At 41.0% G+C, this 22017-nt stretch overlaps 1 protein-coding gene across 2 annotated transcripts; it reads right to left on the bottom strand.

Annotated features, from left to right (window-relative positions):
• Window positions 1–5162: 5162 nt before the first annotated feature.
• LOC309640238 (myosin regulatory light polypeptide 9) lies at window positions 5163–14864 on the bottom strand. Of its 2 annotated transcripts, none has more exons than XM_082418746.1 (4): window positions 14713–14864; window positions 8866–9064; window positions 8214–8375; window positions 5163–5667 (listed from the first exon to the last, which is right to left on the bottom strand). In XM_082418746.1, the coding sequence occupies exons 2-4, from the start codon at window positions 9047–9049 to the stop codon at window positions 5495–5497; spliced, it is 519 nt and encodes a 172-aa protein (XP_082274872.1). In that variant the 5' UTR covers window positions 9050–9064; window positions 14713–14864; the 3' UTR covers window positions 5163–5494. The 2 variants fall into 2 exon arrangements, with proteins under 2 accessions (XP_082274872.1, XP_082274871.1); XM_082418745.1 differs by lacking the exon at window positions 14713–14864 and adding an exon at window positions 10070–10218.
• Window positions 14865–22017: the final 7153 nt, after the last annotated feature.

The raw sequence follows: 22017 nt of genomic DNA, 5'->3' as shown, positions 1-22017 counted from the left end.
CCCGAGTTAGCAGATGGAAGTAGACCTCGCCTGGTTACACTTGAACTTCAGATAAAACGAGCAATTTTTTAGGTTCCGTCCCGCGCCACACTGGGGAAGGTAAGAGGGCTGCGGCCGGGCCGTCTCCGCCTGCTTTACAGACTGCACGCCCAGACCGAGTTCTATCATTTACCCCTGCCCCTCCTGTTTTACCCCTCGGATTATCAGGTTTACGCCCTTACCAGGCCACGGCTGGTGACGGTTTCCCCTTTCAACCACAGGAAAGCTTTATTCAAGTTATTTGCTTTCCTTTGGTTCGTTAAAGACAACGCAGATTTACACACACACAAACGCGCACACATTATATAATGCTCTTGGTCAAAACAAAAGAAACCACGAAGCTACATAATTCAGTTTTTGTTCTAGATATTGTTTGTGCCTATAACCTTCAAGTTCCCTCACCTTGGAATATTACAGATAGATACTACTATTTCCGGATAATGGAAGATAGTCAACTTAGTAGCAAACCTTCGTTGAGCACTTGTGATTGCCTGAACGTGTGCGGGATGCAGGGAGATGAACGAATAATCCAGTCTTTTATATTCTAGAAAAGTTTGATGAGAAATCTAGATATCTTTGATCAGGAATTCCTAGATGGTAGGAACCATGTGTTCAACACTCTATAGCAGTAGTTCTTAAACAGTGGCACCAATAAGAAAAACCTTGGGGCTTCGTAAAAGATTCTGGAGCCCAGCCCCAGGTATTCAGATTCAGTAGGTCGAGGGTGGGGCAAGAATCTGCATTCCTAATAAGCCCCAGGTGATGCTGATACCGTGGTCCTCCTCGGAGTTAGCACTGCCCCAAGGTCCTTAACTGAATGCATTTTCTCAAGAGTTTGAAACCAATTGCTGAGAAGTCATATCTGGTTCTAAAATATTTACTCTTTTCCTTAGCTGCAGTGTGCCCTTTGGTCCAATAATTTAAGTAAGTATTTTTCCACTCCTGAGAACATTTTGGCTTCTGAGGTCTTTGTCAGAGAGCTCTTCCAAGTATGGTCTATTACTATACCATAAGCCCTCACCCTGGCCACCTTAATTAAGATCATAGCTGAGACACTCTGTACTTTGATCTCCATATTTGTTTCTAGAACTGCTTTTCAACACAATGGTCACTAACCACACGTGACTATTTAAATGTAAATTAAAAACTGTTACATTAGACACAAGTGCTAGGAAGAGATAGAGCCTAGATCACATGTTGTAAGATTAAGTGCTCAATAGTCACATGTGACCTAGTGTCCTTACTGGACAGCACAGAGAGCATTTCCATCATCACAGAAAATTCTACTGGATAGCACTGTTATAGAAAAATAATCCTAGGGTATAATGTTCTCTCTAGATTCAAGAGAAAAACTTACTAATATTTATTAATGAAAAGCTGAATATCTAAATACCAGATAATTGTTTATTGTGGTCATTAAAAAGAATGGTTTAAAAAAAGGTAATATACTTAAAACTCAAAACAAAAATGGTGGGTATGCCAAAACATGACAATTTAAGATACATTAAACTAAAAAACAAGTTGTATATTCACTACCACTATAAGATGTATGTAGATAAATGAGGAAGAGAAGTTATGATGCCTATTATTTGAGCAGGCACATATAAACCTAGGATAAAAAGGGACTTGGGAAAACTGGCTGTTTCTTCAATATGGGATTAGCTTCAGCAATGCCTTTCAGGCCAGCAAAGATAACCAGAGTTGCAGGGCAATCAAGAAATTGTACACTTAAGGACCTAGAAAGACACAAACTATTCTGGCATATTGGACCTACTCAGGAAATCTAAAATAAACTATTTGAGGATCTACTTGGTACCACACATTTTTATGTATATTCTCATTAAATGCTCATAACAACCCTTTAATTAAATTCTAGTTTGAGACAATTTACTATCAAACCACTATGGGCCTTTCTCCTAACCTCAGCTTTTAATCTCCAACTACGATTAAACTCGTATCACCTACCCTTTCCCGTTTTCAGAGGGAGCAGTATCCATTTTTGCTTTTCTAAGAATAATCTTACAACATGTGATCTAGGCTCTATCTCTTCCTAGCTCCTGCACATCATTCCTTTGGTTTTACTCATTTGCCTTCTTCCTCTGTCTACAGACAGGCTTGAAATCTCTAAAGAAATGCTCTTTGGTCCTGCCTTCCCTTCAAGCCTCTCCTTGCTGCCCAACAGCCCCTGCTGGTAAACAGAATAACCACTATTTGAATACCAACTGTGTGCCAGACCCATTTAGCTTTAGTGTTTCTATTTTCACAACAAACATGGAGGGCATTGTCCCTGTTAAACAGGTGAGGAAACTGACACTTAGGGCTGGGTGACCTGCCCAAGGACACAAAGCTCATCAAATAACAGGCATTATTCACTCAACCACGTCTGGCTCTAAAACCCATACTGCTCCTAATCACAAAAATGCTGCTTTATATATTAATAGATTATGTTCCTATTATGAACCAGAGCATTACTTCAATTTTACAAATGAATAAAGGTCGAGCGAGGTTAAATAACTTTCTTAAGGTTATAAAGCCAGGATGTAGCACGAATGAGATTAAAATGCAGCTGGCCTGACCCCCAAACCCAGGCATTGTCCCTGTCTCCTGCTACACTATGGATTCTGCACTCAAAACTCTACCTTAACAGCTCCAGCAGAAGTGACCGACTTGCCAAATCCAGTGGCCTCATTTAAACTTTCCTGTGTCCCATTTTTCTGTGGTTTAACACTACTGACTAACTTCCTCACTCTTGAAATTATTCACTTGGTTTCCATAACACTGTTGTGGTTCTGTCTGCTAAGCTCTTTTACCATCTTCTATCTGATCCTTCTTACAACTTGCCTGCACTTCTCAAAGTCTAGTACATCTCTTGCTGTCCTTTCCCCCTCATACTTTGTAAAAAAAAAAAAATAGTTGCCTTTCCTTTCCAGAATTTGCTTTTACTTGTCTCATATAGTCTGGCCTGCTCCCTTTTTCCCAGTAGCACTCAAAGTCCCGTTCTCATGCAGTCATAGAGGCTCCTTGATCAAATAAAATTTGGGCCCTGGAGTCCAAATGACAATGTAATCATAAGCAGGTGGGTAAGGAGGCTGCCCCCATTAGGCTGGTTTCATCACAACTTTTGAAATGGTTTATTTCAAGTCTGGCTTTCATCATGGAGACCAGTTTTTCTATCAAATGCACTGTTGGAGTAGATGCTTTAGCTTTTTACTGTCAATCATCTTTACTTAAGCAAAGCCTACTTACTACATATAGAATGCTATTACTAAATGAGGAGACATTTCATTCAGGGGAGACTATCCACTGTTTCTAATCGCGGCTGGTTCTTTGAGCAGTTATCTGAAATGGAAGTGGAGATACTGCAAGAGATAATTTTAGTAGATGAGGCTACCTTTTTTTCAGTACGGAAACAATGTTATTTGTTCTTGACTGGAAATTTGTTAACAAAGCAGAAGTTTTTTTTTCAGTTGAAATGTAAATTTAGTTCAACAATTTCAGCATCATGGCTATACCCTGGAAAAAGTACTTTTTTTGCTTAAACCACTGAAGGAAATTCAGGAACACATTAAAGGCAGAGTTAAGGCAGGTGCTAAGATTCTAATCTTGAAAGGGCCAAGAGCAGTCTTGTTATTAGTCCTTCTACTCCTATTTTAAGCTGGTCTCCTGAGGTTAAAGAATCTAGCTCACCTATCCTGTTGAGTGTAAAGGTCTGCTGCTCTGAAGGCATTCAGTAATTGCATATTCAATGAGGTAATAGTTTTGTCCAAGGACAGTCTTGTTAATAGTAGTATAAAACATAAAGTTATAGTAATTATCAATTATTCATCTTCACAGGTTAATTGTCAACCCTCTTCACCCAACTTTTCCCCCCAGTGTTTCAAGATCTTTCTTAAACTTATGAATCCTTGAAAGTCAGATTTTTGAAGCCCAAAGTGAATGAAACTGTCTACCATTTTCTGATTAACTCTGAAAACAGTCCTGCATTCCTGCAAATGCATAAGTTATTTTTAGGATTGAAATAATGACCTCACTTTCCCAGGCATGTAGCTTCAGCTGTTCTGACCATGGGCAGGTCAGGAATGTCAAAGATTCACAAATGAACTCATGTGAATCTCTGCATAAACACGGTACTTCAATGAGGACTGTGTGATAAAAGGAAACTATACAAAAAAACCCAAAACAAACCAACAACCATATTGTGTTTCCAACACTTTGAAATACAATACAAAAAATCCGCCTTTTTGGTAGAAGCATTCCATAGAACCTTTGGGGCTAAAATAGTTTTAAAAATTAGGACAAATTGAAATTACACTCAGTGGCCTGGTCTAATTTTAAATGACATGAAGTTACGTACAAAAGATTAGAACAGACATGGGGTGATGTTGGCAGGTATGTTATACTTTAGGATTTAAAGCTACCAAAGCTATCATATACATGTAAATTTTACAGGAAATTATTTTTAAAATTGGAAGGCAAAGTGCAGGAAACTCAATAAAGGCAGTTAAAATTGGATTTCTTTAAAAAGGGGGAAGAAAGAATAGTAGAGGAGTAGGATTGTTAGGAAAACTGGCAGGAGTAAAGGGGAGGTCTAACAACCGTATTATTTTCTAGGATTTGCCTCACTACCATTCTTTCTTTATTTTTGGCCGCACCGCGCATCTTGTGGGATCTTAATTCCCTCACCAGGGATTGAACCCGGGCCCTTGGCAATGAAAGTGCAGGTGGAGTCCTAACTACTGGACCGCCAGGGAATTCCCACTACCTTTCTTTAGAAGTTGCAACCAAGGGCTTCCTTGGTGACACAGTGGTTAAGAATCTGCCTGCCAATGCAGGAGACACGGGTTCAAGCCCTGGTCGGGGAAGATCCCACATGCTGCGGGGCAACTAAGCCCGTGCGCCACAACTACTGAGCCTGTGCTCTAGAGCCTTTGAGCCACAGCTACTGAAGCCCACATGCCTAGAGCCCATGCTCTGCAACAAGAGAAGCCACTTCATTGAGAAGCCCGCGCACAGCAACGAAGACCCAACGCAGCCAAAAATAAATTAATTAATTAATTTAAAAAAAAAATTGCAACCAAGACCAACAAAAGCCAATTTTGGTAAATAAAGAAGTTTTAAACAAGTAAGTTTCTATCATAAAGTTTAATTATGGTTCAGAAAAAATTGAGTGAATAACTTTCTCTGAAAAAATATATCGACTCTTTGTAGACTGCAGTTATTGGGGGAGGGGAAGGTAGGGGTAAGTTAAACTACCCTATTTTCTATTCTGAAAATGACAAAAAGTCCCATTTCCAGTCTGAATTATAGAGATGCATGTGCCCCAAATGGTTGAGAATAAATACAACAAGAAAGGCAAAAGCTGTAAAGCTAAGGGCATGCAATAGGCTCTAAGAGAAAGTCTCAGAAATACCCAAAGTAGCAACAAGGAAAGTTTGGCTGGAATTTGAAGTTCTTTTCAGTCATCTTTGTCTTTCGCTCCATGTTTAAGGATGCGCGTGAACTCAATGTAATTGAAATTCCCCTTTTTGTCAATAGGTGCTTCTCTGTACAGCTCGTCCACTTCCTCATCTGTAAACCGATCTCCCATTGTGGTCAGCAGCTCTCTCAGGTAATCCTCCTGAATGGTGCCTAAAGACAAAAGAAGCAGGGATCAGAAGACACACTACTCTGAGGAGTAACTGCAAGGGGCACCTACGCTTGACTAAGCATGGGCTGTATGTTAAGAACTAGAAGCATGCAAATGTATGAAGTATGAGGTCTTGACGTGCTAAAGCCAGCCTCAGCAGACAGCTGCCTAGAAAATGCCCTGTTGCTTAGTGACATTAACCTGCTCTGCTCTACTGACCTCACCTGACATCCATCTCCTGATCTCTTGATAACAGTGGCTAAGCCAATGCCTAACCACAAGCCATAAAGTATGATTAAGGAATCTAAGCCTCATGGTTCCTTAGAATAGCATGGTCACACTTATTCTACAAGTAAATACACTAAAATCATCATAAACATCGATAAAGTACTTAAGTGGAAAGAATACTGAAGTCTTGAGGTCCAGTTTTAACAAGCTATGTTACTTCAGGCATTTCACTTTACCTCCTTCTTTTTCTTTATATGTAAAATGAGATTAAAAAAAAATTTTTTTAAGCAAATCCAATTTTAGATTCAGTAACAAATATGTTCAGGCCCAGGATGTGCAAAAACACTGAGTAGATATTTGAGCATTAACTATGTTGCAGACACTGGGATAGGCATTGGGGGTATAGTGGTGAGCTGAGAGGAATGCTTTATACTCTGGACTCGTGAAAGCAGGGTTCTCATAAAGCCTGACTGCACATAAGAATCATCCAGGCAGCTCAAAACAAAACAACCCCAGAGGCCACCCTTGACTTATTATCTGTCACTGATATTTTTAAAAGGCTCCCCAGTAAATCCCATGAGCAATCGTGATTGAGACCCACTAATGCAGTAATCCAAAGGTAATAAATGACCATTCAAGCACAGAAATTTTGAAATTCATAAAGTAAAAAAAGAAAAATCTGACAACTTCCTTGTATGTGAAATTAAGCTAAAACATTGATAATATATTTCCTATGAGTTTAAAGTGTAAGGTCAGTTCACAAAAGAAACTCTAGATTTATGGATTGTTTTTGCTAATTCAATCCTAGATTAAAAAAAAAAAGTTATCCAAATCTTAGCCTTTTAGCTTGTAGAAATAAATCTTCATCTCCAGCCAAGTCGTTCAACTATCATGTAAAATCATCATTGACTATGTGCAAGGGACTGTGGTAGGAGCTGGGAGGGGTTACGAAGATGGGAATGTAACGCTGGTGAAGACACAGCCATTATCCTGGGAGCAGGGAGAGACTGATTAGAAATAAGCACACAACTAAAGTAGAAGCTCAGGTAGAGTATGTGCCAGTAGAGACATACATAAAATACTTTGGAGAGGGAAAGGGAGAGCTTTTAAGTTTTCCCAGAGGTCAGGACAAAATAGTATGAAAACACAGGTAAGGCTCTATAAAGAATGTGACCATTGAGATGACTTTGAAGAATAAATAAGACACTTTACTCTTTTATGGTTTTATTCCCTTCCACTAAAAAAGTAATACCCACTGACTGTAAAAAATTCAATCAATACACAAATGTTTTTAGCAGGAAAAAAGTCTCTTCTGCCTGCCCCTTCCCTACCCCTTCCAGAAATAACTGTTCAGAGTCTTGATTTCAAGGGGAAGGAGGAAGGAGGTGGTATAAGGAGGAAAGGCAGAGGCAGAAATGGTGGAGGTAAGTCAGGGCAACAACGCATGGAGGAGTCTGGAAGGAGGTTAGGAAGAGTTGAGGGTGGTCTACTTGAACAGGCCAAATGAGGTTCTATCGTGTGGAGCCTTGAAAGCCAGAGTGGGGAGACTATGCTTCCATGCCCAAACTATGCTTGGACTGTTTAGTCCAAGTAATGTGTAACCAGAGGGTGTGCCTTCCTTCTCAAAAACTTGCCATGAGTTACCCCCTTATCAGGCATGTATTTAGTTAACCTTTTGGGTGTCTTTGAGAGTTCACTCCATGCAGGCAGTAAGCTACTATCTCATTTCCTCATTTAATCCTCACAACAACCCTATGAGGTAGGTAATATTACTGTCCATCTTACAAATAAGAAAACAGAGGCTTAGAGAAGTTAAGTAACTCGCCTGAAATCACACAGCTATTATGCAGAATAGGATTATGAAACCGGGGCACCTGATTCCAGAGGGAAAGGTTAGATACCAGATCTAAACACTCTCAGAGCTGAGAGGTGCCTGATAAACAAACATAGGATTGTACTGGTATCACCGCCTACAGCAATTTAAACTTTTTCCAAGATTGCTCCAGTAAAAGATATTTGTTTGACACACATTTACTGAGTGCCTGACCCTTGTGGAATTATTCTAGTAAAGGAGTAACGTAAGTTTCCTAAAGAAGTTTCAAATATACCTATTAAATTGTAAATTAAATATTTAAGGACAGAGGCAGTGAAGTGAGTGACTAACAAGGCATAAGCAAAACCTGTCCACCAAAATCCCCCAAAACAGGTATGGTATAAACCTGAGGGTATTATATGTCATCATATTTCAAGTTATTATATATTTTAGTTGCCATAACCAAAAATTAAATCACTTGGTAATTAAAGGTTACCTCAGACTTACCAGTTGCTTCTTCATCAAAGCAAGCAAAAGCGTTTCTGATGACATCTTCTGGATCGGTGCCATTTAACTTTTCACCAAACATCGTGAGAAACATGGTAAAATTTATGGGACCTGGAGCCTCATTCATCATGGCGTCCAGATACTCATCAGTTGGATTTTTCCCTAAACAAAAAAGAGGGTCCTATTTTAAGAGGGTGATAATTACACCACAAAACGCATCAACAATTCATCATGGTAAACATTTTGACAAGAAAGATGATCATTTAAATGGTTTGCTATTTGCATTCAAGATAGCAAAACTATTTGGAAAAAAGTCTTCTCAATGAATAGGATCCGTTTTAAGAGTCTGGAGACTGTGTGCTGTTCCACTGGGATGTCAGGAGGAATAACACTGCTCTCATAATCAAGATCAGTGTTTGCAGTGCATGCACGTACACAGCTGGCCCCCAGCCTAACCCGGAGACTTGGCCAGAAATCTGCAGGTGGTCCGGGGACCACGCTTTGGGAAACAATGCTCCGGACTTTGAATCTTAGTGAACTGTAACATCATTAGATTGGCTTCACAAAGCATCATTAGATTGGCTTAAGAAATAAATATAAAAGGTGTTATAGAAATTCTGTTTGATTTATTAATGTTAAAACTGATCATTACCCAGGGAGGCAAGCATATCATGCAAGTCTTCCTTGTCGATGAAACCATCTCTGTTCTGATCGATCATGTTGAAGGCCTCCTTGAACTCCTGAATTTGTGACTGGTCAAACATGGCAAACACATTGGAGGTTGCGCGTTGGGGGCGCTTCTTGGTGGTCTTGGTCTTTGCTCTTTTGCTCGACATGGTGGCGGTTAAATCCTAACAAAGAAGGGAAATACAAGAAATAACAAAAAGTAAACTGAACCAACCTTCCTGCTATGTTTGAGCCACTTAGAGATATGTCTAAAGACTATTCCACAGGATAGTATCACTTGGCAAAAATCTCTAACTAATCGATACCATTATGCAGAGACTCAATCTACAAAGAGAAAAACCAGACTCATGCTTTGAGTTCACTCATCCTTAGCAGTTGTGACGAAACTACGACCAACATTAATTCAAAGCTCAGAGAATTATCAACAAGATTTCCTGTCCCCAGTACTACTGGACAGCTGATTAAGGACCAATAACCCAATCTACTAGCTTAATAACAATACAGAAAACAAGAAACAAAAAACGTTGGGTTCTGTACATCAGTGCTGTGGAGTACTGAGGGACACTAACTCATCTTCAACAGGTCTATCCTTCTGCAGCCCTAGCTGAAACCAGCCTCCCATTCTAACGTGGACAGAAAGAAGGAAGGAGGATTAACTGATGCGACAGGTCTTCATCTCCTAATCTTACTGCCAAATACCATTCTTCCACTCACAACTAACATTTCTTATCGCACCCTCACTACTGGAATCAAAGTACTTCAGGAAAGATACCTGTTAAAAGGCTAACTGAAAAAGTATAGAAAACTCCAAAGGTAATTCATCAATAATTAAGTTTTGTAAGTATTTCCACTCTATCCTAACCAATTTGTTGCACAGAGCTAAGCTAAATCACTTGAGGTGACTAAGTCCTCTAAACAAAAATCAGAGCACAATAAAAATTTTTAAAGCATTTTAGTTTTTAAAAAGCTTTAGAAAGTATTTTAAGAGGTATGGAAACTACCTTTGCTCTCTAATCTAAATTTATCCCTGTAAAATTTAAGTTAAAAATAACGTTTAATAATACCTAAGATGAAGAGGTAATTTTCCTTTCAACACAATCTTTAATACGATAAAAATTTGTTTGAAGTTAAAAATCCCAGAGTCATCAGATAATAAAATTTTACCATACCATCTTTCAGAGCTGAGGTGGCAATGGCAGTCTGCAAGACCTCTAACCCACAAGACTAAGACACTGTATTCAGTTATATTCTTTGAAGCAGGTCTAAAATAGGCACTACTGATTTCACTCTCTGACCAGGACAACAATTTTAAAGCTTACGTTCTGAAAACAACATTTAACTATGATGTAGCAAAACACTATGCCCTTACTCTAAAAATAAGTCTGTGGATTGCAAAGAATGAAGTACTACCTAGATGTCAGTACTGCAAAGTGGCTTTAGAACACAACGCTCCACATGAGTTTAAAAACTTCTTACATTCTTTCCTTGATTACACCACATCAGCCAGGCTAAATTCAATTATGGAAATAATTAGAAAAGCTCTGACTCTGCCTCAGATTTTTTTTTTTTAAGCTAAATTTTAGAAGGAAAGCTCAGATTTTAGAAGGAAATTCCACAAAGGAGAGTCACAAATTCCAGTCCATTAAATATAGCACTCCTAGGATACACTGGAATGTGTTGCTGGTAAGATATACCCTACGTGACATAGCAATTATGATATATACTCTTCCCTAGTTTCCAAGTTTCCTTTAATCACCCTTTCATGAATGCATATTTTCACTCTGTAACACCTCTAGACGCAGTAAATCCCACTATTATCTAAACTATATGGAACTGTAATGTCCCCCTCTATTCTAAATATAGTTTTAAAAACTACAAGGAGTTATAGCATATATGTATTATTCTTCCGTCTCTTAAATGGACTCCAGGACTTGGGTTAGCGGTTGAGACCCAATGAGTGGCATATATTTACCAGTCCACATCTCTTTAATATTTTAGGTATGCCATGTCTTTGCAAAACAAAGCACATCTTTAAAAACAGTCTGTTTTGTTTGACTACATTATATTCCCCTAATGATGCACAAATGTCAGTTATTTTAACAACAAAGAAACTGATGAAAATTATAGGTCAAGTGGTTGATACAACTGATTTTTTTAATCTACGACACCTCATAGGGCTTCCCTGGTGGCGCAGTGGTTAAGAATCCGCCTGCCAATGCAGGGGACATGGGTTTGAGCCCTGGTCTGGGAAGATCCCACATGCCATGGAGCAACTAAGCCTGTGCGCCACAACTACTGATCCTGCACTCTAGAGCCCATGAACCACAACTACTGAAGCCCGTGCACCTAGAGCCTGTGCTCCGCAATGAGAAGCCACCACAATGAGAAGCCCACGCACCACAACGAAGAGTAGCCCCCGCTCGCCACAACTAGAGGAAAGCCAGTGCACAGCAACGAAGACCTAACACTACCAAACATAAATAAATAAATTTATAAAAAAACAAAAAAACTCATAATACTCAATTTGGTGTGGGTCCTCTATACACCTTTTTAAAACTTAGTTTGGATTATAAAGTAACACACACCCACTCTCATTCTTGAATTTTGATGTATTTCCTATTTAGCCTTTTTACAGCTGCTTTTTTTTTTTTTAATAAATAAATTTATTTATTATTTTTGCTTGTGTTGGGTCTTTGTTGCTGCGTGCGGGCTTTCTCTAGTTGCGGTGAGTGGGGGCTACTCTTCATTGGGTTGGGCAGCTTCTCATCGCGGTGGCTTCTCTTTGTTGCGAAGCACAGGCTCTAGGTGCGTGGGCTTCAGTAGTTGTGGCACGAGGGCTCTAGAGTGCAGGCTCAGTAGTTCTGGTCCACGGGCTTAGCTGCTCCACGGCCATGTGGGATCTTCCCGGACCAGGGCTCGAACCCGTGTCTCCTGCACTGGCAGGCGGATTCTTAACCACTGTGCCACCAGGAAAGTCCCCTATTTAGCCTTTTTAAAATCATGCATTCTTTAAATTTGTAAATGCATTCTAACATAGTTTTTAAACATTATAAAGGTATTTTTGGGGTCAGCACTGACAGTGGTCTCACAGAATTTTTCTTTAGCTCATTCGATACTTAACCATCGACCTTTAATATGATCAGTAGAATTACATTCATGTGCATTAAATGTCATGAGCGCTGATTATTATTTAAGAATTAAGAAATGTAAGGTAGGTGTGCTATCTTCAAGGAGCTTAAAATATAGTTGGGGAGGCAACTTTAAAGAAATGAGATGATTGGTTCAACTTACGAAATGAGTCACATAGTTTTCATTCCAGGAGTATGGCTCTCAAGTTAAAACAATGCGTAACAAAAATGAAAAATAACTCAAAGGTGGTACATGATTATCAAATATTGTGAGTTCAGAAAAGATCTTTGTTTCTAAAAGATTTGGGCGGGGGGAGAAGACTGAAAAATCCTAAAAGCTACAAGACGTCCTTAGAATTAAGAGACTTAAATGTTAGTCTTAATTCTAACAAATTAGGGTAGCTAATTCTACCAAAAACTGGTAGTATACCGTTGGGCAAGTTACTACATGGGCCTTTACTTTTTCAAGGAGGTTGGATTCTGATCTGTGAGTTTATCTCCCACCAGAAACCCAGATCCTTTTAGTGACAGGGAGTTCAGCTTTGCAGTCAGTTATTTCAAAATAAGCAAAAGGTGTTTTTTATTTTCCCCTACCAAACTGAAAGTATGGGTGGAATAAACACTGGCGGAGAAGGAGCCAAATGAGGAACAGTGCTATGATCCGAAGGAGAAGATCACTGATGATAGATACTGTCATTGTCCTCCTTGCTACAATTCTAGTATGCTGTCCACTTTTACTCTCCCCAAACGAGTCAACCTGTAACCCTCTTCATGTAACAAGCCTTCAGCAAACACACAACTCTCATAAGCTAGGGCAAAATAAAATTGAAAATATTTTATTCATCAATGTAACTATTCTTTATTTAGGGTGGGAAGATTGCCATGAAGGCACCTGAGATTTCCGAGTTATGTCCTCACTCATCCTAAGTTATAGTCTAGAGTGTATTTTTGAAGCATTTAATTAAAGATCTTTGGTGTGAAGGTATGTGTTGTATGGAACTTGAAAACCCACAGACTTGCAGAGCCAGCTTCTATTAAATATATAGAAGAGATTCAGTCAAGGAGATTCAGTTTACAGATCTGAAGGAGTATAATCTTGTCTTAATCAGGGAAGGGGAGTGTTGGTGGTAATGAATTTCTAGATTTATCCTTTTAGCTTGATCAAATAGGAAGAGAATCATTCAGGGTTATGACAAAAGGAGGGATACAAACTATGTAAGGAAGATGTTAGACTAGATTAAGTGATGGGGAAATGGAAAATAAAGATCCTCAAAGAGGCTTTCCCCACACATCAAGGGCAACCAGAAGATTTTTCAGAATTTCTAGATACTTTGGTTTCATTTATAAAATGGGATTAATCCATACCAATATTACATTAGATTACCCTAGTTAGAATCCTAGAGTCCAGCGTTTGTAGTGGTAATAAATGTAAACTAATCCGAAGACTTTTTCTACAGAACTAACACTGAAATTGATAGTATTCTGGAAATATGATTATATTCTTTAAGGAAGAACTCCCATTTTAGAAAACACTTCCTAATGTGAGAGCACGTAGTATCTGCTTTCCAAATCCAGACCAAATCTACCGTCTCATTTAATCAATGCACTTCTTTTTTTAAAGCTAAGTATATGTAATTTTTTGGTGCTAACCACGGCTTTTTAAAAGTACATTTTCAGGCTGGTGCTTCCGTTCCAACTAAAACAAGTTTTCAATTCCTACGCAAACTTCCGGTAGAAGGTAGGATTAGTTCCCTCAGACTGCCACACCCAAAAAGTTCTCAGCACTTGACAAAGGCAATACTTTGTCGTGGTTCACTTGCCAGTAAAGCCTCACTTTTTTAAATAAAAAGCTTTTTCTGGTTAAGTTTTATCAAAAGCCTTCCAGAACATGAAACAAATAGTAGTAATTTTAGGAAACATTCACTTTCTTCACCTTTAGATATAAAACTTTTTGCACTTAAGTTAAAATCTCAACCTAACGCTTACTTCTGTTCCAAAGTTCTATAAAGAACTGATACACTCTTTGATAAACCAATTCAATTACTTTAAAAGGAAACACTTTGGGAAATTGACTTAACCCCGAGTCTCCACCCAAGAGTAACACGGTATTGTATTTTGGAGTTTTTCTGGAGCCGCAAACTAAACCCCGAACTCCTCTTTGTCCAAATATCACTTAAAAATAAAACGCTAATTACAAAAGTGGACACTGAGCTGAGGAAGTTGCTAATTTGAAGTGGTTATTCCCACTAAACGTAGCCACACAGCTGCAACAACAGCTGCAGCGCGGGGTGGGGGAGGGGGGCGCACTGGGCTAAAGTTTTTACGCAAACTCTCTTGAATCGGGCAAGTTTACGTTATAAACTAAACTTAGTCCCAGAGTCAGCTCCGCGGGGCTCGGGTTTCGCAGGCCTGCTGCCGCCCAAGTTCGCGGCGCCAGCAGACTAAGCCACACTTCCCGAGCTCCTAGTTTGGGCAAAGGAACGAAGTCGGCGTCTGGGCCGCTTCCGGCCGCGGCCTTCGATGCTGGAGCTGGCACTGGGGCTCGAAACCCGGGAACCGGCTGGTACACCTGCCCAGGTGCGCTCCCGGCGCCCGGGGAGCGCCACTGACCCCCCACCCCAAGCCGTCCCGAGGGGATGCGCCCCGGCATGGGCCTCACGCGCCCGACCGCGAGCACCACTCACCCTGCTCAGCCGCGAGAACCCGAGCGCTTCAGGGAACCCCTCGCTGCCCTGACTGCCGCTACCGACTCCCTTCCACTCCCAGAGACGCTGCAAACAACACTTCCGGCCTCCGCTTAGCGGACCGGAAGGAAGCCAGTCACCATTCTCTGCTAACAGTGTGAGCCTGGCTTAATGGAAGGGTGACGGGGCGGGGGAGTTGCCGGTGTGCTCAAAGGGCGCAGTTTTGACCAAGTGCACGGGAAGGACGTGTCAAGCGGGCAACGTAGAACGTAGAAGAAGGTGTAATGGTTCGCCCGGTCTGATGACTGAGTTTTCCTTTTTTTTAATACCTCTTCTTACAATGTAAGCTTTTCTTTCCCCCTTTCCTCTTGGCAAATGGTTGACTCTGTCCTGTGGGTTTGCCCCTCCGCACATTCCAGGGCCAGGCCAGGGGCGGGGCCCGACAGCCCAAGTCCTTGTAGGGAAATCGCGGAGAGGGCTTCGTGGCCCACGTGACTGGCCTTAGCCCCGCCCCAGAGCGCCCCGCCCTTGCCGCCGAGTAGTCGTGCGCCTGCGCGTGTGGCTCACCTCAGGGTGACTCAGGAGGTTTGGAGGTCGGCCCGCGTATCCCGAGAGGAGGCCTTTGGGCAAAAGATTTGCTCTCTGTGTACCGTGTTATTTTATGAAGAGTCCCGCTCCTCCCCACAGGAGCAGACATTGTTTAGTCCGGAGGGCCCTCAGACAAGAGGCCACTATTTATTCGGCCCAGAAGGATTTCCTCAGGCCACGGGCGGCCGAAGACCTCTTCCCTGTTCAAAAACTTTCGCAGTTATGTTTCCCACCAGAGCCCCTCAGACCCCGTGAACAAGATAGCCTGACTGCGTCCGGCTCGAAAGGAAGACGCGCGACCAGCAGCGAGAGCTTCCTAACTTCGCCCCCGCCTCTGACTGAGGTGCGGGCGTGCGCCTGGTGGAAAGGGGGCCAGAAAGTGGGGCCTATTGTGCTCCGCTCTCCTTGCCCCGGGCCGCTTCAGCCAGTGCGTCTCGTTAAAGGAAAGCCCTCCCCGATTGTCTTCCTGCGTCGAGACTCCGGCGAGAGAGCCTGTGCTGCTGGTCCCCTCGGAGGAAGGGGTGGGCTGGGGCCGATGCCACTCCAGGGTCATCCTGGCGCCGGGGTCACGTGCCTGGTCTGGCTCACGTGGCCGGAACAGTTCTGAGGTTTGGGGTCGCCCTCGAAAGCCGCCCTCTCTCCAGTCACCCTGCTGCTGACAAGGAAGGTAAAAGGTGCAGGATAATATACTCGAAATACGAATAAGCTACACCTTCAAGGACCTCAGGAGCGTTTCGTCTCTTAACCAATAATATATTCCCAAGTTCACTTAGAGGTAAAGTCACTGAAAAATAAACAACTGCCCTAATTCTACAGCGTGAGTGAAACGAAGATGATTAGTTTACCAAACAGCCATGGTAGTGAGAATCACTTGGGGTACTAGTTAAAAATACACAGTCTTGGGGGCCTCATCTCCAACCCGCTGAATCAGAATCTTGCAGGGCGGGTCCTGGGAAGCCATCAGTTTAACAGGGATCCTAAGTGAGTCTTATCACCGAAGGTGGGGACACAGAGTGAGGACAGTTTAGGGTCTAAGACTAGGCAGTGAGGGCACAAACTCCAGATGGCTGAGTCGGGGGGGAATGCAGATGGTTCTTGGAGCCTGGCTTGGGCAGCAGGGCGAGCCGCCTGCAGTGCTCACACCCCCACCTGCCACCAGGGGGCGCTAGAGGTCCCACTGCTGTCCTCCGGGAAGAAAACTCATCCCATAGGGTGAAATGGACGGTATAGTTGTCCCCTCAGGGCGGCAGGGAGCAGCAACAGTCTTTTGCTTCCATAGTATGAGATAATTGCTTTGTCTGTCTGCTTTCCTTCCATTCAGGCAACAGGTATTAAACAGCAACTGCATTGCCAAGCACTGTGGTGAGTGCTGTGGTTTATTTGGTTTTTGAAATAGAGCATAGTTTCTACCTCTGGGATGACAGGGGAGGGAGTAAAGGCACAGGGAGTTATCAGGGAACAAACGTGGAACAGAAAATTACAGCATAATTTGGTAAGGTTTATGGAAGGAGCACAGAAGGGGAAATCAGCCTGTCTGGGGACTTGTGGACAGTGTCCCTCGGAGGACTACTGAAGAGCTGATTCTAGAAGTCAGTGGGGAAAGAGAGCAGAGGGAGATTCCATGTAAAGGGAGCAGCCTGCCTGATTGTCTGGAGGTGATCAGAGGGCCTGGCTGACTGACCACTGGGATTTGTGTGGTCCATGTTCATTCATTAATTTATTCATTCCCCAATTAACTGTGGGTATACAAAGGTTAGCGGTGTGGAAAAATAATATCTTGATAAAATATTATTCAAATTTCTATCTAACGTTTTGATATTAAATTTTAATGATTGGACCCACCACCAAAGACCTCTCACTCTAATATCTCTTCCCTTGTGGACCCTTCGGGAGATCTTTGCCCTCAGGTGACAATCCCCTTTACACCTTGTCATTAAAAGTTGAGAGACCTGGGTTGGGTTTCACATCTTTCCTTTAGCCTACTGAGTAACCCTGAGGGCAAGTCATTCAACTGATCTGACAGTCAATTTTCTGATTTGTGAGACAGGATAACATCTGTCCTGCTTATTTTGTAGAGTTTTCTGATTAAATGAATTTATATGAAAGTTTTCATTGAGTACAGTGGCTTTCAAATTTTTGACCACTCACAGTAAGAAATTTATATCACTAAGCAATACTTGACTGCCTGTAATACTTACTAAGATTTCTGTTCTTGTCAACTTTATGCCATTTAACTTTTTAAAATGCTCAAGACCCACTACATGTGAATTTATGATCCACTAATGTGGAGGTTCACAACCAGGAGTGACTTTCCCCCAAGGGAACACTTGGCAATGTCTGGAGACAGTTTTGATTTTCATAACCAGGGAGCTGCTACTGGCATCTAGTGGGTAGAGGCCGGGGATGCTGCTAAACGCCCCACAATGCACAGGACAGCCCCCTACAACAGAGCATTATTCTGCCAAAAATGTCAGTAGTGCCAGGGCTGGGAAAAACCATGCACTGATGTTTCAGGAACTCAGACTATATAGTATGCAATTATTTGGGGGTGCTGTAATTACACTGAAAGGGCACTATTGCTCCTGCCTCAAGGTGAGGCTCCTTTTTCCCCCCATCCCCCCACCCTGAGATCAGATCTAAAGAAAGAAAAAAACACAGAAAGAAAAGGAACACACAGTTACTATATACCTGTTATGTACTAGGTATTCTACATAAGCATTTTTATCATTTAATTCTTACAACTACCCTGTGAGGTAAGTATTATCACCTCTGTTTCACAGATTAGGAAACCGAGGCTTAAATACTTTAGTGACTTGCACATGCACCAAAAGACAATAAAAGAACCAGGGTTATAGCTCATGTCTCTGCTTGTCCAGGGGTAAGATAGAAGGACAGGGGCCAGTATTTCTTGTTCACGAATCCCTAACTCCTAATAAAGTGCCTAATTATCCATGGGTGCCAATAAATATTCAGTAACTGGTTACTTGTTCAAGGGCACATAACTAGTAAGTGTCCTGACCCAAAGCCAACATTTAATTTTACTATGCTGCGCTCTCTTCTTTGGTCCAAGGAGGGGAACTCCATATCCAAACAACAAAGAAGCATAGCTGAATTGACCCTTGGTGTTTACTACCTAAGTCAATAATTTCGTAATGATCACTTGCAATTTTTATTGCATGTAAGAAACTTTTGAATGTTAAGAGACATGGCTTACGTTCTGGTTTTACCTACATAAGTGGAATTCTAATTCTCTGTACATGAAATAGAATGTAACAATTAGCATTAATTCAGTAAAACAGTAGGAGGAGCTTCTTTCTTTTAAATGAAGTAAAGGTGTTTGAGTTAATCTGTATTAACTTTAAAGTTAATAGCTTAAAAGCGCCAAAACTACAAGTAGTATATTAAAAGGGTATAGAAAATTCTACATAAATAAAGAATTGCTTTTTAAAAAAAAAAATCACAATTATTTCTAAATTCAGGAATGATATTAAAAAAATAATGTGAAGTTGAATTAAGAATTTTTGAGGAAAGTTATTACTTCCATACTAGTAAATCTGAAAAAATAAGATAGATAAATGCTTAGGAAAATTAAAATACTAAACAAGATGCAAGAAGAGAGAATATGAATAAACCAAACCAAAATAAGAAATAAGAATTACCTAGAAAATAAGTTACTGGGCTCTGGTAATTAATTGAAGAAATGCTGCTCCAACTACTAAAAGACAAAGATTCCTAATATCATAATATTATGGTTCATAATTTGAAATACATAGCCTAACATAGTTGATTCTAATAATAGTTTGTTAATGAATGAGTATAGTGACCAAATGACATTTTCTGAATTAATCTTATGAGGCAAAAATTTTTTTAAAAATACCCCCAAATAAAACTAATACCTAAACCAAAAATTATGGTTTAGGCTTGCTTCAATTAATTCTTTAGTTTCTTCATCTGGAAAAGAGCATAATAATGGTATTCATTTTATTCAACCATTGTATGGATTAGGTGAGATAGTCCATGTTAATTTCTTAGTGAGAAATCGACTTTGGTTGGTTAAGGCACTGAGATTTGGAATTTGTCGAGCAGTTAACCTAACCTGGCTAATTAATGTACCCATGTTTTGTCTACCTGGCTGGAGGAAACAAGCTGAATGGGCACACTTTAAATAATGACAACAGACGTCAAGTGGGCCCTTGATGCTACCTAGGTACTCGTGACATTTCTCTATTTCTTTCATGCTCCTAATCTCTTCGATGTCAGTTTTATAACTTCTGTCTTCTCACACCTTCAACACCTTCCCCCCATCCTTGCTGTCAGTCCATGACCTTGCTTCTGAGTCACTGAGAAAGAAATGACTCCCGTGAGCTCCCACACCACCCACATTTACCCACCAGCCAGCATCTGTCCCCATTTGTTGTCTTCTCACTCATTTTCTGTTAAATTGAGAGGAACCCTCCTTGCTCCTATGGAAAACCAGTTCCTCCATTTGCTCACTCATGTCACTCCAACGATTCTGCCCTCCCCAGCGTCATCAGGTTCTCTCTCTCTTTATTGGGTTATTCCCATCAACAAGTATGCTGTAATGTATCCCATGTATGGTAGGCTCCCCAAAGATGTCCACATCCTAATTCCAGAACCTGTGACTATGTTAGGTTACATAACAGAGGAATTAAGAATGAAATTAAGGTTGCTAACGAGCTGACCTTAAAATAGGGAGTTTATGCTGTGTTATCACGATGGGCACAGTGTAATCACAAGCGTCTTAAAAGTAGAAGAAGGAGGCAGAATATGACAATCAGAGGGAGATGTGACCATGGAAGAATGTTCAGAGTGATGTAACATTGCTGGCTTTAAAGATGGAGGAAGGGGGCCATGAGCCAAGGAATGTGGATGAACTCCAGAAGCTAGAAAAGACAAGAAAACAGATTCTCCCCTAGAGTCTTTAGAAAGGAACATAGTCTTGCTGGCACCCTGATTTTAACCTAGTGAGACCCAAGTTGGACTTCTAATCTACACAACTGTAAGATAATTAAGTTGTGTTGTTTTAAATCACTAGGTTTGTGGTAATTTGTTATAGCAGCAATAGAAAACTGCTATAGTATAAACAAACACCAAAAAACCCCTCTTCCTGATGCACTTTCCTCCTCCAGCTATTGTCCTATTTCTTTGTTCCCCTTTATAAAAGTCCTCAGAAGAGTCACCTATACTCACTGGCTCTAGTTCTCTGTTAAACTCATTATAATAAGGCTTTTTTTTCCCAGCCACTCCACCAACAAGTGCTTATCAAGGTCACCAAAGACCTCCATGTCATCATGGCCAATTGCCAGAGTGATCACTCCCTCACCTTTGAAATACTTTCTTCTTTGCTTCCAGGATGCCTCACTCTCCTGGTTTTCCTCCTTCCTTATGGCTACTCTTCAATCTCTTTTGCCAATACCTCCTAATTTCCTTAATCCCTCAGTGTAGCCCAGAACTCAGTGCTTGGCTTTCTTTTCTTTTCTGTTGACACTCCTTCCCTAGCTGATCTTATCTACTTTCATGGCTTTAAATATTACTTAGACACTGATCACTCCCAAGTGTGTATCTCTGGCCAAAACCTCTGCCCAGCACTCCAGACTCATGTATCTAAATATTGACTTGACATTTCCAAGAGGAGGTCTACCAGGCATCTAAACCTTCAGACTCCAAAACCTGCTCTTCCTGTTGTCTTCTCCAGCTTGGTTAATGGCATTTCAATCCTTTAAGTTGCTCAGGTCAAAAACCTTTGACTCATCTATGCCACCTCTTTTTCTTTCATGACCTTCATCCAATCTTTCAGTCAAAGTATCTCCAGGGTCTAGAACAGTTATTAGCATATCCCTTTTGGTTAAGCCCTTCAAAATATGTTGGAATATGACTTAGTCTCACCAACTTTACTACCATTTTAGTGCAACGTAACCTCTCTCAAGCCTGGATTTTTGCAATAGTCTTCTAACTGGTCTCCTTACTTCCACACCGCCAAAGAGTAATCCTTTAAAATGTAAACCAGAACATATTCCCTATTAAGTTCCATGAAGACAGGGTTTTTAGGCTTCTTTGTTTACTGAAGTATCCCCAAGGCCTGGAACAGTGATTATTATTAGCACATTACAGGCACTCAGTAAGTAAAAATACATATTGACTGAATGAAGAGCTGGAAAGTAGAATATAAGGGAAAAATGGTAGAAATATGAGGCTAAAGGAGTAAGCAGAGACTGTATCCCAAATGGCCTCTAAGTCATTTTCTGAAGGTCAATAAGATACCACTGATCTGTCTTAAGTATGGGGTTAATATGAGCAGAATTGTGTTATTTTAAAATTGCTCTGATAGTTCAGAGGAGTAGCAGAGGGTGAGCCTGGGAGAAGGAAGAATCGGGATTTCTGACAGATGACACTGCCAATCACTGGAATGAGGAATATGGGGGAGAAGTAGTTTGGAGTGTGGGGTATGGTGACGGTAGGAAATGACAGTTAGACAGTTTTGGACGTTTTGAGGTAGTGGATTAGAAGACAGTACAGAGGCATTCACTAAAACAGCACAAAGAGACAAGAAGATAAAAGTATAAAAGAGCTGTCAAGAGTCAGGGAGGATATATTTTGATAATCCATTGTATATTTAATAGGAAATCCAGAACAAGATAAAAATGGGAATGATGGGAAACAGTATTAAAAGAGACAATGACTAAGAGTTTCCCAGAA

The sequence above is a fragment of the Balaenoptera physalus genome (genome assembly GCF_965194825.1).
Source record: "Balaenoptera physalus genome assembly, chromosome: 12".
NCBI classification, from domain to species: Eukaryota; Metazoa; Chordata; class Mammalia; order Artiodactyla; family Balaenopteridae; genus Balaenoptera; species Balaenoptera physalus.
Note: the sequence above shows the minus strand (reverse complement) of the source record. Positions and strands in the feature narration are given on the sequence as shown.

What these genes read in the sequence shown, in the direction of transcription:
- LOC309640238 (XM_082418745.1), bottom strand. An exon ending in TGATATGCTTGCCTCCCTGG is followed by an intron (nt 8,376 to 8,865) that starts GTAATGATCAGT and finishes TTTTTTGTTTAG; the next exon opens with GGAAAAATCCAACTGATGAG. An exon ending in CTTTGATGAAGAAGCAACTG is followed by an intron (nt 5,668 to 8,213) that starts GTAAGTCTGAGG and finishes TTTTGTCTTTAG; the next exon opens with GCACCATTCAGGAGGATTAC.